The 19,959-nt window shown below is 42.7% G+C and overlaps 1 protein-coding gene across 1 annotated transcript in view; it reads right to left on the bottom strand.

Annotated features, from left to right (window-relative positions):
• Nucleotides 1-19,959, bottom strand: part of ZNF384 (zinc finger protein 384) — a 217,840-nt gene that overhangs the window by 76,515 nt on the left and 121,366 nt on the right. Inside the window, exon 5 of the mRNA XM_078651541.1 lies at nt 17,662-17,886. Within this exon, the coding sequence (XP_078507667.1) occupies nt 17,662-17,886 (225 nt within the window). The remainder of the gene's footprint in view (nt 1-17,661; nt 17,887-19,959) is intronic.

The raw sequence follows: 19,959 nt of genomic DNA, 5'->3' as shown, positions 1-19,959 counted from the left end.
TCATTTGTGCACAAGATAGTAGAACAGTTTGGTTTCGAATCAATGTAAATGCTACATGTACATGCATTGTGCGAGTCATACCGATTTAATTTTTTTTTCTTAAATCGTCTGGTATGTTAATGACTAGTGCAAATACAGACACAAATGTTTGTAAGCACATGTTGCAGAGTGGAAAGATCAGAGGGAGCAGCTCCCTACATGTTTGTATTACTCAATTTGCAGACTAATGCATAATTGGCTAATTTTGTCATTCTATTACCAAGCTGGTCTACCCACAAAATTAGGGCAGAAGCAGTGACCCTGGGGCTTGTATCTCCCCCCCCCCACCACCTATAATGAATTATGTTTAAAGTGAAACAACAAGGCCTTGTATTGGACAGCACATCTTGGTCACATTTTTTTAGAGCTATGTAAAGACCAGAAATCTAATGCAAATGTGAGAAATGGAGGATTAGAGTTTGCAGATCGAATTTGCCACCAACTGCTCTCAAACAGCACACATTAGGGGAAAACCCCCTGAGCAGAGCTCTAATACCATGCACTATCCACTAGTAATTTTGTACCGTGCACACAAAGGAACTCGCTTTCATACAAAGCTTAAGTCATGCGCACAAGGGCAGAATCAAATTTAATAGCACATAGCTTAGCAAAATATGAAACATTACATTCTGAAAAAATCATTTTGCCATTGTTGCTTTCAAAGTTTAATTCAATACCTTTGTACTCCCTGTAGACACCCTTCCATTCAGGCTGTGCTCTCTCGCCTACATGTAGTTGAACAATAGAAAAGAATGTGCAACTGACCAATGGCAGCTAACTGCATCTCCCTCCAGCCCTTCTCCCAAGGCAGGATCAAACTGACCCAGACTGTCCTTTTACCGCATAGGTCTACAAGCACATCCGCAGAACTATCGCACAGGGGAGGGGCAGATGCTCTTACCGTGTGTGCTGCTGGAGGTGTGAGAGTTGGCGGAAAGATTTCTGACAGTAGTTACAGCTGTACGGCTTGGCACCTGAGTGGATGCGCACATGCTGGGCCAGGTACGAGCCATTGGCGAAGGTCTTGGAGCAGTGTGGACACTTGTGAGGCTTCGTCTGCGGGTGCACCTTGGTATGGATCCTGCCAGGAGGGGGTGGAAGGATAGAGTTTCGACAACGTTCTCCATCTCCCAAGCAAGGGAAGGGCGCGCTATATGATGGGAACGCATTCAGATGTGAGCTTCCTTGTGGGCAGCATTCACGCACTCCACGTGCCCTAGGAACGGTTCCTCCAGACAGTGTCCTCTAGTTGAGCATGCCGCAGGGGCTGCATGGCTGTACCAGAGCAATCCCTTCCTAGGTGCACGTGTGGTGGAAGGAAAAGTTATTTGTAACCCTAGACCATCATGGGTTATATAAAATGTGGAAACAAATATATCTCAACCGATGTGTGGGATCTTGACAAATGTAACAGAGAAAATATTGCTTTGTGAAGACTGCCTACCTTGGTTTGTTTAAATAGTTAATTGAGAATTAACTGCAATGCACAACTGTGTTGCTTTATCTCTTTTCACTGCCATTTAATAAGGAAAGGGTAGTTAAACTAACCATATCCCCAGCTACCATTATATAAAGGAATAAAACCGACTTATTTCAAGGGAGTCAAGCACTCTGTCCTACAATACAGCAACAGTTATCAGTGGACTTTTCCGCCAGGAGGAAGGTTCCTTAGAGGTTTCTCTGCATCTAATCTTGTGGTCTCCCTGGGGATGTCGCTGGGCTGATTATGTATTTAATGAAAGAGTAACATGATGAAATAATGAGATTTTATGTAAAGGTGCCATCAAGCAATATTCATTATATCATAAATACTAAACTAGAGCAGCACTGGGTAGTCAGGAAATCAAAAGAAAATCTAAGCAATAAGAACAGAAAAAAATCCAAGTGAATGAGTATTCTGGAATCACTTTAGACAATATGCACCAGAAGACAGTTGGATTCACAAAGGTTTATCAGGAGCAGCAGTTAGTGAAATTCAAACATTGCCGTAAAGTCTTTTGGAACCTAATGATAAACCCACTATTAAGAGTGAACATAGAAGTTCTTCATCAGATATGTGCAGAATGGCAAAATGCAGGCGAGTGCTCTGAAAAACTATAAATTGATACTGTGGTTTGTATACCACAAACTCAGGATGTCTTGCATTTTATACTAACGTGAGGTATAAAATATTCATCTAGATGCTGTATAGAACACATCTAAATACCCAGAATAAATGCGGCTAAATCAAGTGAACGGTCAATAACCTGAATTGGCAACATACAATCATTCTTACGAGGCATCTAAATACAGAAAGGGTCTGGATCTTTTTTGGCCCGTCCTCTACTACCAGGAACTTTTCCCCCTTTTAATATTCTGGGCATCCTCTTGTTGCATTACCTGTTAGAAGTAAACGAATGCTTTTTTCAGCCAGTCCAGATGTAGAACTACTTACAATTTTATGAGTGGAGTGTTTGCAATGTACTTATAAATTTGAAAGCATGTCTATTTTACACTGTTCCTTTGTAATACTTTGCCATTCGGCAATGCAATTAGCTAAGTCCCTCAATCACCAGTCAGGTGGTAAAAGTGAGAGACAGTAAAAGATACCACTTTGATCTTTTGGAGTTTTTCCCCCCAGCTGCTACTTTCCTCTTCACCCATTGGACACGGGACCTTAGGCTGTGGTAAAGTGACTTATGTGTCTCATGATGTCAACATGGGTTAAGCCCAACAATTTAATTCACTTTCTTTGGAGGTTTTGCAAAGTCCAAGGAACTCACTCAACAGTAGATCTGCTTCACTCTTTGTTTGTGTTATCACCACCCTCATGGGCTCAAAATAGAGAAAGGCATATTCAAAAAGTTATAGTCTAGGTCTAACGATGTGCTGGAGACTGGGCCGGGACTATGTTTGCACATATATATTCAACAACACTATCCCTACGCAGATACATCGGATATAAGGTACAGGTAAAATGTGTACCCGATTTCGCAAAATTCACACTTCATACTCATCTCTGGTATTGCAATGGAAGTTTTTCATGTCAAAAGTCCCCTTTCCAAGGAACGTTGTAGAACTTGCAGGAAGAGGCACAGGCTCTACAGAATTTTCTACCCCAAGTACTCATGCAACTACCTTCCCTATCTAATGTAGTGTTGGATAATGTAAATGATGGGGCTCTCCTTAAGACAGTCAGGAAACCTGGTGGGAGGATGCTTCTTGAAATAGAGGCCCAACTTTTGAGTCCTATATACATATATTTTTTAAATCTTTGATTGTGGTGTTCTGCGGACATAAAGGGTAAGTCAGACAAGGTCTATAACCAGGGGAATAAGTGAGAAGGGGATCCTTAAGCGACAGGGTTAAAAATATATTAAAGGGCGTTTCCTGGTGTGGTACACATCTAGGAATGTTGAGCTTGGGATTATTTAAAGCAATTCCTTGAAAGAAACAGGTCGAGTGGGAAGTTGAGAATGTGCTGTGTTGAATTTCACTGCCACTTAACTATATCCTGACTGGAACATACAACCAAGAAAAGCCTCAGGAGCAGAGAATACCTGGGGTTCGGAATTAGATTTTAAATTGTAGCCCTAAGCTAAATCTCTTTTACAGTCAACCTCTTGTAAGGCATATTTGACAAACTGGGCTCTCAGACAAACTGAATAATTGTCTTTTTCCAAAATAGGAGGAGGCCCCCAAAGTGAAAAGAAATGCTAGTGGGAAAACTTGAAAAATAGAGAATACTTCATGCGAAGAATGGTTGGCTAAAAGGGGTAAATTTGCTGCATAAAGCCATCTATTATCTTCAGCTTATTTTCTTTACATTTAAAAACAAAACTGGAGATAGATTAAACCATCACATGTGCTTTAAGTCTATTCGAACGTTCTATTAAAAAACAAGGGCAGACATATTTATTTCTTTGTGCAGGAATTTCCCTGGTTCTCCCATGGTAGGACTATAGTGAAGGTTTGCTTCTCGTGGATAAGAACCTCTTTCACAACATGTATTTAGAAGGGCAGCTTATATCGGAAGATTCCCCTTAGGCTGGACTCTGGGTTTGGCTGGAGCCAGGGGATAAAGTAGACGCTTACCCATGATGAGTGACAATGCTGGAATTAATGCTTTCTGATAATTGACAAATGTTTAGTGGTATGGAGCATTTTTCTTAATAACTAACAGCGACAGGCAAACATTGACAGCCTGCTCAGCTCACCAATCCATCACCCTGTGATCTTGTAGGAATAGAATGGTGAGGATATACACACACTATTTCCAACACAGAAGGCTAACTTCAACACACTCTCTTTTGCAATAGAAACACTGCAACACTCCTACTCAAGAGTTATCACACATATCCAAACCCAATCATCCTTCCAAACCACACTAAATGTAAAAACCACACACTCAACATTCAAATACACAAAAAAAAACAATCACCAATAAAAACAAACAAAATTCTCTCATTCAACAATTTCTGGAAACTCTAGAAATGTCCACCAATCATCGAACCAAACCTCTTGTTTTGAACTCATTAATAGCTCCACCTAATAATTCCTCACACAGGAAAAAAATCACAAGACCCTGACTGTTATACTTACATCTTGATTCGCTGCCTTCGCATTCCACCGGTCAGTTTTTCAAAATCACTTAAACTCCTACATGTTTTAACACCCTCATAGATGCACTAAACTGGGAAAATTCAAGCAGCTGCTTCGCTTGCAATAGGATTCTTTTTAATTAAATATGGTGTTTCTAAGAATATGAGCACCTTTAATACCTTTGTCTGGCACTACACCAAGAATCAATTCTGTCAAACCCGAGAACTCACAACCCCAAAAAGACCTTGTATGAAAATAAGGTGAGAAGTTCATGTAAACACATCAGTCATAATTTGGTCTCTGATGTAAGCTACTATTTCAGATAGTAAACCTTACCTTGCTAAAACACCCTCCTATCTTTAAGAAATAAGCTACCAACACAAGAGCAAACCTCTGGTCAATTTGCTAGTCCCACAATGGGCCAATCTAAAACAAGCTTCTCCGAAGGCTTACCCAGTGTCGCCATGCAGGGCATCAGAACACAACTAGCGTTTCCTCTACACGCTACATCTTTCACCCACTCGTTTACTTCCCCATCTATTCATAAATACCATCCCCCCTAACCTTACTGTAAAACCATTTCCAAATTCAATAATAGTCGACATCCATCAACAACGCTTTACTTTCCAAAATGTTTGTGAAGCCTTCGGAGATGTTTATGCTTTTACTCCTTTAACCACATACTCTTGCACTCATGTTAGCATTCTCCTCTACCTGCACTTAAAACCATTTCTCTTGGCTCACAACCACCCACATTTTTCACATCGTCTTCATCAGGCCTAGCAACAATGGACAATCTTTCGTTCCTAAATCTCCAAACGTACTGCTACTAGCATTTTTAAAATTAAGTAACCCATCCAAGATTATTAATTGAAAATCCGCAGCACACCTGCAAGTGGAATTCCCCTTTCTATCATAAGTATACTCGTTTTGCTGCACTCAACACTTTTGCTGCAAATTCAAGCCTGTGCTTCTTTTCATTCTTTCACGCAAAGTTTGCACTCAACTCCTATGAGGTCCCGCTCGCAGCTGCTATCCTTTTTTTTTCTCAAACAAAAAGAACTTCGATGCCTCACATATTGTTAGCTCAACTCCTTGAAATGCTTCTTCCTGTGGATCACTGCACGTGATCTCAACAGATTTCTTCAATAAGCTACAAAAGGGGTTATACAAGTGAACTGAAATGTCCAATGATTTTTACCAACATGATCCCAAGACTTTTATGCCTCTCTACTGCACACAAATAAGATAATCCTTGAAAAGCCTTAGATTTTCTCGTTCCTTAGACCGGTCCTTGTGTACTGAAAGAGCAAGACTTCCAATGCCAATCCAAATGGCAACCTTGTGAATAGATTCACTCCCGTTTAATTTTAAGAAATTATATTAAAACCTTGAAATTATATTACAAACATTTTGTTATATACCATACTTGAGATAATTTTGCTGCTACCAACAACAATTACATTTTTACTGATGTTTGATAATGGGAAATTGAATGATTTTCATCAAGATTCTCAAATCAATCCACTATGTAAATGTTCCATTCCTCTCAAACAAGAGTACCACATGAGCAATGATTTCTACTATAAAATGGTTTATCAATCCACTCTATAACCATCTCCTAACATTTCTGAAACCTCCCGTATCGCAGCAATTCACCAGCTCTTAATACTTGCTCATCCTCGACTAGCAGCACTTCCACTCTCAAATCAAGGAGATGGTACAAACCCAAAGTATCTGGTCTACGCTTTCCAATGTACAATTTTTCCTAAATGTGATCTGTCCGTTAAGACTTGGCAATGTCAACATTCTAAAAAGCCTTCACTGGGATCCTTCCACAGTTTTACATCACTTATCTGCAAAACCTGTAATTTCCAAATTCTACTTGATAAATGCCACACTACAATCTTCTTCTGAGTATAGACTATCTCTAACGGAAAGCTCCCACCTTCCACATCCATTTCACAAACTGCCTCACACAACCTCATACGTTTCTATTCAACCTCCAGACACTACAACCTTTCACTTTATGCCACTACTCTACTCTTTCATCCACACACAGTACACTTCCTCCTATTTGTATCCATACACAGCTGGCAAAATGGCCTTTACAACCACATTTACAACACTGTCATAATCTGGACAACCTTTGCTCTAGGCCAAATATTATAAACAGACATGCAATTAACAGGCTCTTTTACATTTATTTCACTTAGCTGCAGGCTAGAATAATAGATAAGTATGTAGAACAACCAATTGTAGCTAAGTTAATTTGCCACCTGTACATGAAAATCCTGTGCAGTGACTCTACCCCCTCACAGCAAAGTGCGAGACAATTCAAGCCCAATCAGCACCTCGGAGAGCAGAGTGATTGGGCTAACAAAGTAAAGGTACTCCTCACAAAGCTAAAGCCCCCTCACTACACAGTGCTTACTGTCCACTTCAGTAATCGACCTTATGTTTCTTCTTTTTTGCACATCAGCTACTAAACATCCAATAGGCCTGGGTAACTTGTGATTCTTTAAGTTTTCTGACTGAACAGACAGTCCCCTGAAGCTAAGGACAGCACTCTGTCAAACAGGTAATTCTTTTTAACAGAAATGCATTCAGAAATACTTTAACCCCTTCAGTGCTAATGACAAGGGTAACTCGTCATGGAGTTTCCATTGATTTCAATGGAAAGTCAATGGGAAGAGGGGGATGTACCTTAGCAGCCAAGTGGTTAATAGCGAAAAAACTACACGCTGGAGAGCAAGATGGCAGCGGCAACTTAGTGCAATGCGGCAGCGCCTCTCCCTCAGCGGCTGAATGTGCCTCTAGGCAAATACACCCCACAGGGAAGAATAGCCAAAAGAACTGGCGCTTACTTGCGGACGCTTCAGGGCGGATCGAGACCGAGGCAAGGCAATCTGGATCGACGGCGGTATGAGCTGGGTTCAATAGATGGGCGGCGTTCACCGGGCGGCGGCGGAGCTCCAGCTAGGCTGCGAGACGCTTGGGGAAACAGTGCGGGGCTTCCAGGCTGAGGAAGACTGGGCGGAGCCGGACTGCCGAGGTTACAGCACGCAATAGGAGTAGCAGTGCTCTGGCTTCCAGGGCTGCTGACACTTTGCTCCACCTGGAGGTTATGGGTGGACGTTGCATCTGCCCGTGGTCAAAAATTGGTACGGAGGGCTCATATCACTGTCTGTGGCTGCAGACTGCCAGAGGAGTCCGGAATTATGCCCCCCAAAGCCTCTAGATTAGGAAAAGAAGCTGCAGGGTGAAACACTGTGCAAACGCATGGCTCTAAGCAGGAGCCTTCACCAGGCCAGGTAGCTAAACCTAATGAATCACGCAACCTGAAGAAGCAATTGAACAGTTCAGGGACTGGAAAACGTAGTACCCTGGTGGAACGTCTACAAACTGGTGGACGGAAAGCGCCCGCTCCTAAGATAATGGAAGGGGGGGCAACCCCAATGGGGATGACATTGCCCCAAACTCAGGACTCCCCCAACCGGCTATCACTGAATTTTTTAAATCAAAGGAAGATACATAGAATTTATGTAGTCCCAAACTTATGCCGAGCTGAAGTGGGATTATTCTCACACAAGGTATGTCGGTCCCATGGAACTAACACTGGGCCAGTCCGGAACCCTCGTGGAGGAGCAACCTAAACTCCCGATATGAACTCTGCGCTAAGCATGATTCTAGAATAAATTAAAGAACACCGCGCAGAGACCAGGGCGGGTGGTAAGAAAGCAAGACAAGCTACAAAGAAGCTGGAATGTTAGCAAAGCCTGCGCAGAGATTGGGGAACGGATGAACGCCATTGAAATGAGAACGGATGTTGTCGAAAGAGAACGTTCTGTCGTGAAGGAAGGCTTTATATCCCAGGAAGCACAAATAAAAGGACACAATGTGGAAACTAGAAGACATGGAAAATAGTTAGAGGAGGTATGACCTCAGTTTTCTTGCGATTAAGGAAGGTCTGGAGGGTAAGGATATCCGTGGTTTTATATTGGGCTTACTTAAAGAAGCTTTCCCTGATCTAGAGGGCTGGGATTGAGACCGAGAAATCCAGTAGGTTGATCGCTTCACAGCTGTTCTTCTCAAGTCCTCTGGCAGAGACACAAACCAGCCGCGGGCTATTCGTCTTTTTTGGCAACTTTTTGCTTAGACAGGCTATATTTGAAAAACCTCATCCCGAAGCCAGAAGGCAATATAATGAGTCTTCTTTCTTTGTTCACACCGATTTCTGCCACATTACGGTGGAGCGTATATTGCGATTGTTAGAGGATCTTTTAAAATGTTCACCTCTGAAATTCAGGCAAGAGAGTACCTGGATCAAGTCTGGGGAAATAAGAGTTAGTTTAGGTCACTGAAGTAGCTCAGCAGTCTTATATGTTGCTGAAGGGGTAGTATGGTCCAGTCTCTTCTAAAGGGATCTCGGGGTCTGTTGGGTGAATGGTAAATGGCTTGTAAAGTTTATTTATTTTTATTTATTTTTAAAGTTTTATATAGCGCGAACAAGATCTTTGCAGATATCAGAGCGCTTTACAGAAACAGTAGGTAGGATAAACAAGACTCTTAAATCAATATGAGAGTCCGTAGACAGTGAGATGCAAAAAATAGGGTATCAATCATACAAGAGTATACAGAGTAATAACAATCAAGAAACAATAATATGGAAGCAGTACAATGTCTAAACGGATAAGATTATAGCACCCAGAGGGTGAGTAAACACAATGTTGAGAGCGTATTGAGGCACTCAAGTCCTAGTGTACAACCCAATAAACAAGTTGGAAATCACTAGTATAGCATCCGTGCAATGAATTAGATCCAGAAGGAGACAAAAAAATGGACTGACATAGATAAATATTCATCCAGCCGATAATGTGGGGGCCAAATACTGTCATTGTTCCAGTATCAATGGTGGGAGTGCATTCCAGATCCTAGGTGCCATTCCAGAGAAGGAGCGTTTGTATGTTTTTTCCTTCCGGAATCTCCGTGGTTTCAGGAGGAGAGTGTTTGTGCATCTGTTGGATCTTGAGCCTCCTGATATGGTCAGCTTATGAGAGAGGTAGTTGGGTGCCTTGTGGTGTACGGCCGAGTGTGTCAAAGTTTGAAGGGATGATGGGCACACAGGGGGCTGGGGGCCTGCGGGGTTCTCGCCACCTCCATCACTCGGACCCTATGGGTCCAGCTGCTTTCAAAGGGTGTGTGGGGTGGGTAGGGAGGGGGGTTGATGGAGGGATTGGTGGGGGTGGGAGGATGCTAGGGGGGGGCCACTGGGTAAAACGGTTAAAAAGGTGAAGTTAGATTTGCAGCTGAAGTTATTTTTTGGGATTGTTGTGTTTTTTGCAGAGTATTACAGAGCAGAGATTATTTTGAAATGAAATTGGGATTAGTAGATCATACAGGCAATATAGGGCCTGAGGCCAAAGAGAAGCGGTTTTACAGATTGAAATATACTCTAAATAGGCATAATGGCTAAACTACGAATTGCCACTATTCATATCTGTGGGTTAAATGACAGTGTTAAAAGGAGAAAGGTAAAAGAAGATCTTAAAGTTCTCAAGGCTGATCTGTATTGCCTTTAGAAAACCCATATTGCACGGAGGGATTTTGACCTATTTTAAGTCTTTAGGGCTGAAGGTTCTAGCGTATACAGTGCAAGATGTAAGGATGAAGGGGGTTGCTATCCTTCTGAAGGGCAGCGCCATCACGCCGGGGAAAAAGGCGGTCGACAGGAATGGTAGATGGGTTATAATGGAATGCAAGAGCTGTGCTGGCTCTTTTACACTGTGTTCAGTATATGCATCAGTGTTAGATGATCCAAGCTTATTGCTTTTTTAGCCTACAAACTGCCTTCATGGTCGGCTCCAAATGTGTTTTGTGGAGATCTAAATCTTAATGGCTCAAGAGGAACCCTAGGTGACAATGGAGTATCTAGTAAAGGGGTCAAACCACAATCTATGAGGGCTTTTGTCAATTTATTAAAAGATATTGGTCTGGTAGACGTGTGGGCAAAATTAAAAACCAATGATCCTGGCTATACTTATTACTCGGCCCGCATGGTAAATTTGCTCGTCTTGATTATTTTCTAATTTCCCCATCTCTTCCAGAACCAGAAGGTTAGGGTGGAACTTTTTCCGAGAGTAATGTCTGACCACAACCCTATTGTCCTGGAACTTCCACTTAGCGCGATACGAAAGGTGTATACTGGCTGGGCATTTGAGAGGGCACTTTTATCAGACAGTAAATATGTTGAGTATATGAGGGGGCGGATCAGAGTTTTTTGTGAATAATATTGGCAGCGCCCCTCCTGGAATGTTTTGGGATACATGCAAGGCAGGTTTGAGAGGGGAGACACTGGAATATAGTTTGACCAAGCAGAAAAAAGGGGCGGCACAGATTAAATTGCTTTATCAGAAGCTTGCCGATCTGGAATCAGGACTGATAAACAAGGTGGCTAGAGGAAAGGATCTCTCAGTAACCCTGAACGGTCACTAAAGCCTGTCTCTCTGATTTTAATACTGAACGGACAGCAGGGAAACATTTGGTTAAAAGACACGCGCGCGACACTCTGCTTATCATATGGGGCTAACCGACACGCTCACTAAAATAGTAACATACTGGTACTACACCCCTGAGAGGCTGCACGAAATGGACCGTAAAAGGGAGGCGACATGCTGGCGAGGTTGTGGGGAGAGGGGGTCCCTGGTCCATCTTCTTTGGAACTGTGTCCATTTACGGGAGTACTGGAAATTAGTGTTAGATGAAGTAGACACCCATTTTGATACCGAAATCCCTCGCTTCCCCTCCTATGTACTACTGGGTTTGCCCAATCCCATCACGTATCCATTATGGTCCCGTAGGGGCAGATTGTTCGCCATCGCATTGGGATCAGCATTGCAGAACACTGTCTTACTGGCGCACCACACACGTTCCCACTTTTCAGGGGTGGCTTTATCGTCTGTGGGCGGTTCTGGGCATGGAAAAGCTGCCCCTGATCAGAGCGGGGGAGGGGGTGAGATATGCAGAATTGTGGCAACCATTCCTCTCCCTGCTAGCCACGGAATTTAGAGAAGTCATGTGTCCTAAGTATCTGCGCCTGCTGCGCCTGGCCCGGATCGAAAGCCGAGGAAATCTGACGGACCTCACACTTACTTGCGGGGGAAGCTGGACCTGGACCTGGGAGGAGGGTGGGATTGTTGGGTTGGCGGGGGGGGGCGGGGGTTGGGGTAGGGTGTTTTTCTTTTTTAGTCGCTTGTTTTCAAATGTCTGACAATGTGGCCTAGATAGTGGCATCACCCGTTTTGTAGGGCCTGGCTGGAGAACTTTCGGGATGGCTCGCTACTCTGGTGTTTCCTGAGGATGCAAAACACGATACTTTCTTCCCCCTCACCCCTTCCTCCCGATTTGAGACGTGGCCGGCCCTTTGGGGTTGTAGGCGGCTTGCTGTGTTAAATACCTGATGTATTACTGTTTTCATTGAATCAACTGCACGGTATCACGGTATTACGCTTCCAGGCCGGCCCATTGGGTTGTAGGCGATTTTTGTCTTTGATGTTTGCTCCTGAAAAAAAACTAATACAACAGATTTAATACTAAAAGACAGGACTGTTATGAATTTAGTGAGAACGTTGGACGTTTATTGGCAGTTAAGGATAGGCAACAGGCCGCGTCAGGTCATATTGAACGGGTCAAGAATATGAGGGGGACAGTTGTCACAGACCCCGGTGATATTAGAGAGGCCTTCAGGGAGTTTTATGAGGATTTATATAGAGCTTCTCCTTCCACTTCGCCTCTTGAGGAAGGTACAATGGGGGAATTTTACCAGAGTGGAAAGGTATCCCTGGAGGAGATTATATAACTGGGGCTGGATTTTTCACAGGATGAGGTATATGGTGCACTTCAAGCGCTGCCTGCAGGCGAGGCCACGGGTACCGATTGCATCCCTATTTTATATGGTCTTTTTTAGTGAGACTTGCCAGGCTTTGTTAGGTTTATTCAAGGAGGTTGGGGAAGGAGCTGCCCCACCTGGCTCTTGGGGTACAGCCAATATTATCTTTTTAAAAAAGGGTAAAGATCCTACTAGCCTGGGCTCATATAGGCCCATAACGCTGCTCAATAGCGATGCTAAACTGTATTTGAAGATCTTAGACACTAGGCTGAATGCTGTAATACATCAATTAATTTCAGTTAGGCAGCATGGATTTATACTGGGAAGGGGGACGGAACACCACGTTAGAAGGGTAATTTTACTCCTTGATGCTACCGAAGTCTTTATAAAACCTATGGGGGTCGCCTTCTTGGATGTCGGGAAGGCATTCGATCGAGTGGCATGGAACTATCTTTGGAAGGTTTTGGAGGCCAACTGTCTGGGGGATTTCTTCATCAATGCATTACAGGTTTTTTACATCAATCCCATAGCACGACTAAGAATAACGGGGGAGGAATCAGAGGCTCTCTAAATTGATAGTGGGACTAGGCAGGGGTGCCCCCCCCCCCGAGCTATTCGCACTATACATAGACCCCTTTCTTAGATTGCTGGAGGCATCGCCAGATATTATCCCTGTAAGTTTACATGGGTGGGACACCAAGCTTCTGGCATATGCCGATGATGTGGCCATAATCTCTGCGGACCCTGATGGAGCAATGTGTGCCGTGGAAAGCATTGTGGAAGATTTTGGGGCTTATTCAGGCTTTTTATTGAACAGTGCTGAAACTCAGATCGTGACAAATAGATATGTCACGTCTTTGGATAGTCGGATCATTGAAAAAGCAGTTTATTTAGGGGTTTCTATTTCAGCTAAGGTGGAGACTATTGTAGAGTTAAATGTGGTACCCATAATGGGGAAAATAAAAAAGGACCTCCAGCGATGGGACAACCTGAAGTTGTCAATAATGGGGAGGTGTAATGTTATTAAAATGATTATTCTGAAAAAACTGCTGTATGTCTTTCGCACAATCCCCCTGGAAATACACAATCTCTGGTTTTGCCAAATCGAGAGGAAGGTAGCAAGATTAATTAGGTCATACGGCAATACTAGGAGAGCCAATGCATTTTTATCCCTACCGAGGAAGAGAGGGGGTTTGAGACTCCCACATTTTAAACTATATTACCTAGCTGCTGTTTTGCAATATTATGGGCCATCTGCTCTGAATCAAAGCTAGGGAGGGAAATGATCCTAGTTATGTCGCCTCAATATTCGAAATCTTGTTGGGTACTCGGGCCAATGGCTCCCTATTAATATTTTATGAAGCCAGCTACTTCAAAAAAAACCCGGTTTAAGGTTTTAATTACTGCCTTTCGTAATTGGGCTGGTGAAAGGAAAAAAAGTAGGAGTCGGCAGGTTTAACAGGTACACTCCCCTGATCGGGAATGATCAGCTTCCGATGGCTTTACAAGATGAGTGTTTGGCAAGGTGGGTAAGAGTCGGTTTTTATAGGATTGCGGATTTGCTGGAAAGGGGTTACAGTGCTCCCTTTGATATAATTCGGGAAAGATTTAGTATTGGCCCCCAGGATTTAACATTTTTTTTTACAGCGAAGGACTTCCTTCTTAAAAAAGTGGGGGGCGCCGTGGGGTTTGGGCAGGTGGCGTTATTCGATTTGCTGACCCATAGTTCGAGTGCATCAATCTCAACTTTATAACTGCCTGCTGGCAGGGCTGCTAGATCATTTAGACAAACATGGGCAAAGATGGCAGGATAAATTGGGGGTCTCTGACTCATGCTTCCTTAAGTCTGTGGAATTGGAGAACTTTGTGCTGTGCTCAGCAAATCTGAAATCGCGACATTTCAGGACCCTGTTTGATCTTTATAAAACGCCGGCGAAAATCGAGAAATGGGGGGTGTGAAGGGAACCCACTGTTTTAGATGTAAGGCACAGGTTGCGGATATAATACACATCTTCTCCACCTGCCCCCGCATTGAGCGACTAGGTCAAGAAATTTGTACTTTTTTACAGTTTGTCTTAAAAGAGGATGTCCCTCTATCACCACATCTTATGTTATTGGGGGTGAATTAATTAATAAGGAAACAGGGAGAGGAGATTATTTTTATTGCAATGGCAGTTTTAAGACTTTGTGTTGCTTCTGCCTGGTTAGATATGCAACCTCCGACTTTTCAACAGTGGAAAGGAAGGTTTTTGCAAATTTATATAATCTAGAAGAGGGAGAAAGGGTAGGATAAAAGGGGAAAAGATCTGGGGTCTGTTTACAACCTGGGTTACTCTTTTTTATATAGGCAGAATGAAATGTTTGACTTGTGATGAAATGTTGTTGCTGTATCCGCTCCTTATCTTTTTATCGAATAAAGCTCAACTGTACCAACCTTTCTATTGCCTGTATATAGACCTCATTCTTTTTAAAGTCTCTAGGTTTTTGGTATATGGTCTTAGCTGATGATTTTTATTAATCCTATTTAAACCTATATTTATGGTATTATAAGCTCTGTGATTTTACTTCAGCTGTACTTTTTCATCATGATAAAATTAAAAAACGAAATACTTTAATAGCACTGTTAGACTGACTACGCATAAAACATGTTATTGACACTCTAATGACAGAAATTCCAAGCATTTTAAAAACCTCCACCAGCACTCCACACATAGTAATTCTTGATTCAGAGGATGGGCCTGTTATCTGAAGCCTCTAGTCTAGTTTTTTTAAGTTCTCTACATTGGATCCATCAACATCAAAGTTTTTTGTTCCTCAAAGTCAAATGAAACTACTTAGAGTAATATCTAAATGTAGGGCATTTTGCTCAGAAGACTCTCAGGCAGAATGCAACGTCTCTGGAAGGCATGGACCAAGATAAAGGCAAAGTTCACCACTTAACTATTTTCTGGCTGGAACCCTCCAGTCAAGAAGGTTTTAGGAGCAGAGGAGACTTGGGGTGGGTACCCGTATTGTTTTTTTTTCCATCTTAGCCCAAAGTTAAATTACCTCTGTTAAAGTCTACCTCTTGTAAGTCATCTTTGACAAACTTGACTCTCCTGACACATGTGGCTGTTCGACAAACATACCAAACCACACAATTGTCTTTTTGGTAAAATGTTCAAAATAGAGGGACAACAAATCAAAAAAATGCTTTCAGGGTAACTGAGAAAATAAAGAATGCATGAGTGAATAAAGAAGAATAAATGTGTTCAAGGGACTAAATTTGCTGCATAACACTACCTAGTAACTTCAATTAATTTTCTTTTTCCCTTTAAAAACAAAAGCTATAAATAGATTAAAACATCATGGGCTTTAAGTTTTTCTTAACTTTCTAGCAAGTGCAGATAGGCATCATCTATTTTATGAAAGTTTTGTATCTCTATTGAAAGTTTCCCAAAATCACACACTGAGGATTTTAAACTTTAGAGTTTATTAATAAATATTTTATTATAAAAATGGCCTTGTTCCTACCATCTTCACAGCTGCACAGTGGCTCTCATTGCACCCTATGCCAATGGACCCACAGACATAGGATATGGAAGGGATTAGCTGAGAAAAACAATGTTCTCAGGATGGAATGTGAAGTCTTTTACTCATGCAGGATGTCTCAATATTAAATAGAAATGGACATGAGATTATTGGTTAAAACAAGTCCTCGATTTACAGACTACACAAACAATAAATGCAAATGAAAATGAGCACAGTACACACCAGCAATAAGTTGTAAAAGAGGTTCATTTAGAGCAGTGAACAATGACTCGATGGACATAGACATGAAAAAAAACTTCAAAGGGAAACCATGTCCAATAGGTACAGTACACTTGCAAAGCACCAAGTGACAAAATGAAAAAAGTGAAAGCTTTTGGGAACCAGACTGCATTTGGCAATCTTCCTAACGGTAATCCTGCTGATGGAAGCAAGAGGTGTCAGAAAGCTGAGGTGCACTTTTTCAAAGAGGAACAAGATCACAAACATGCAGGAACTATCAGTAGGAACAGCCTAACAGACAGCCACTTCTTCAGATGGCCAGGCCTTGTCAAAGCCTACGCTCTGGCAATGCAAGCTACTATTCTGCTAAGCTGATGTAAGAAATATTAGAGAGGAGGTAAGGAAATGAGTCATACATTAGGGAAAGAAGAATAACAAGTTGAGACAATTTCCAACAGAAATTGTTGCTTCGTGTTAATCTCCAAGAGGAGTGAGAATGGTGCTGAAAGTGGAAGGGAAAAGAAGGCTGAACACCAGAACTGGAGTGACGGGTGAGAGAATGAGGCAGAGATGAGCTTGGATTAATGTATGTGATAACCTGGGTGTTTGGATAACGTGCTATTAAGAGAAAAATGTTGACTGGTTATGGTTAAAATATCCTAAAATAATTGTATCCTAAAATAATTTGGGAAAATAAGAGGGAACAATGCTTTGAGGTAGGAAGCAGACAGGAACTTGTTTCAATGGCCCAACTGATACCCTCTGCACTTTGGCAGTTAATGTCTGCCATTATTAATGATGGAATGGCCACACTTAAATTAATGCAGTAGTGCACAGACCACTCACAAAGGTAAGAGCGGACTATTCATTTTCCACACAGGCTGTGACTGGTTGAGGTTGGTCTACCCTTCCCATTTCATTTCATTTCACAGCCAGAAGTGCGGACAACATGAGGCCGCAGGCAAGACGTAGAGGACACTGTCTGAATGGAAGACCTTACAATTGCAGAGCTGGCTCTTGAATTGCAATTACTGACAACCCATAGCTCTACAAAAAGCATGCCGCTGCAAACTTGGAAAAAGCAGTAGCCATGGACCTTCATGCAGAGAGACACAGCCAAATGACTGTAAACAATGCAAAACACTCCTATTTCTTGTGGCAGTGTGAAAGAGAGGCATGCATTTTGAACAGATGTCAATCTCGACACAACCTTACAGGTACCATACACATCTCTCTATTGGCCACCACACACAAAGCACCCTACATGCTAGCAGTGTGTGGTTGCCCTTAAAACATGCACACCAGGAGAAGCAGTCATCAAGCAGAGCCTATCTTCAGGCTGTTTCTGGAAGCCAGGCACTCATAGTATGGAAGAAGCAATGCGCATGCCGGCGGATACTTACCGCGTGTGCTGCTGGAGATGTGAGAGTTGGCGGAAAGACTTCTGACAGTAGTTGCAGGTGTAGGGCTTGGCGCCAGAGTGGATGCGCACATGCTGGGCCAGGTACGAGCTGTTTGCAAAGGTCTTTGAGCAATGTGGGCACTTGTGAGGCTTTGTCTCTGTGTGGGACTTGGAGTGGATCTGCATCTCAGACTTGGAGAAGAAGGTCACAGAACACATACGGCACCTGGGAGGAGTCAGGCCACAAGGGGAGAAAAAATATGAAAAGGGAAGGAATGGGGAGAAAGGGATATATGGGGCAGAAAATCATCCTGGAAAATATTTCACACTTAGTTACTAATCCCAATAACATTAGAGAAGAAAAGAAATGAGAACACAGGTAAGAAGAGGGCACCAGAATGAAAGTGGAAAGGTGTGGAAAAGAAGAAAAACAGTATACATTAGATTTGCATTTCTAAACTACAATGGAGGAGCACATGTGCCATAAAATCAATTTAATCGGATCTAAGGTGCCAAATATTTTGCTTTCACTTCAGCTCCATGAGTGACAGCTGAAACTTCTACCTTTTGTCATCAAGTATTCCGGTTTAAAAGGCTAACCATCATGTTATGTAGTGCACAAAAGTAAGGTCTAGTAGCGGGAATTTTGCTTTTTAAATAGGCATAATTAATGTGAATGGTGAGAGTAAGCACTGTAGAGAAGATAATTTCCTTCAAACTATGTGTACTGCCATTGCATTGATGCCTGCAAGCAATAAACAAAAAACACAAGTTGCCTACCAGCCAGTATATCAGGTAATTAATATAAAGAAGGGGGATTACATATACTTATATCTAATAAAATCTCTACGGATGTTAAAAAGGTTGCATCTGTGGGACTCCATGCACAAATGTTGTGGCTAAGTAAACAAGCATTTGCAATGCAATAGGTATCGCATTTTTTAGAGTTAGAGCTTTTGGCATTGTAAATTACAATGTTTTTTACCTATGTGTTTTGGAGTGGAGTGGATGTATGGGGTTTGGAGTTGAATTATGTGGGTTGAATTAAAATTGTCAGTTGTGGAATTATGTGGTGTGTAGTGTATTTGCGTAGTGGAATTATGTGGCGGGGTGAATCGATAGGGGTGAGAGCTGCACGGAATAGATCAAGTGAAAGATAGAGAGGGCTAGGTAGTTTGCGCATGCGGTGGTAAATGCACTCTAGATAGAGGTGGTGCTGAGTAATCCTAAGGTGGTGCTGAGTGATGCGGAGATGTGCTGAATGATGCTTTGGTGCTGGAAAGAGGAGAGCTGTGAGCATGGCCTCCTGCTTTCACCAGCACTTCTGCCACATGTCCGTGAGATTGGATGCTTTTATTTTTTGATATAAAGAAGAAAATCCTGATTGCTCCTATCCATAGTGTGGATGAGCTGCTCAAAACCTTAAAATAAGCTTAAGACGGCTTGGGAGGAGGATGTAGGAGAATTAGAGGAGGAGGACTGGGTGGAGGCATTAGCAAGTCCGCGAGGGGCGGCAATAGCCACACGGCTGCACCGGATTCAATTTAAATATTTACACCGAGTAGATCTCACCAGGGTGCGCTTGTGGAGGGCAGGAATGATTACATTCCCCGAGAATCTTAGGTGTGGCTCAGAGGAGGGCGCCTTTTTACACACAGTTTGGAGTTGTCTCTCTTTACACAGATTTTGGAGAGGGGTGTTGTCCTGTCTGTCAGAAGTGCTGGGATGGGAGCTTCCTCGTACGCCGCGTTTGGCCCTGTTACATGTCATGGAGGGGGTTGGGGGCAATAGGTATAAGCGGCATCTCCTATTGCTAGGTCTTACGCTGGCAAAGAGGGACATAGCTAGGGCTTGGAAGGCACCCCAGGCCCAGTCGCTGACTGCATGGAGAAATGGGAATGATTTTAGCATGGGCCTCGAACAGCTGGTTTTCACTGCCAGGGGGTGTCCTCGTAAACATTATAAGATTTGGAAACGATGGGCAGACTACCGGGGACTAGATTTAGATCCGCCGCAGGAGGGGGATGATCAGCTGACAGTTTAATGGGTGTGAAGAAGATGAGCGTTGCTGGGGGGTTGATGGGCTTTGTATGGGATTCCATTGACGTTCTATATGTTTCTAAGGGGGCGTGGGCGCAATCGGGGGGAGGAGGGAAGGGGGTGTATTTGTTGGTTACTCAAGAATAAAAAAGTCAATGTCAATTGCTATTGTATATTGGATGTGTGCAGCAGTCTCTGGTGTTGCAGAGCTATGCAGTGTATGTGAACGGTGACAAATAAAGTTTGTTTAAAAAAGAAA

The sequence above is a fragment of the Lissotriton helveticus genome, chromosome 7 (genome assembly GCF_964261635.1).
Source record: "Lissotriton helveticus chromosome 7, aLisHel1.1, whole genome shotgun sequence".
In the NCBI taxonomy this organism is placed as follows: Eukaryota; Metazoa; Chordata; class Amphibia; order Caudata; family Salamandridae; genus Lissotriton; species Lissotriton helveticus.
Note: the sequence above shows the minus strand (reverse complement) of the source record. Positions and strands in the feature narration are given on the sequence as shown.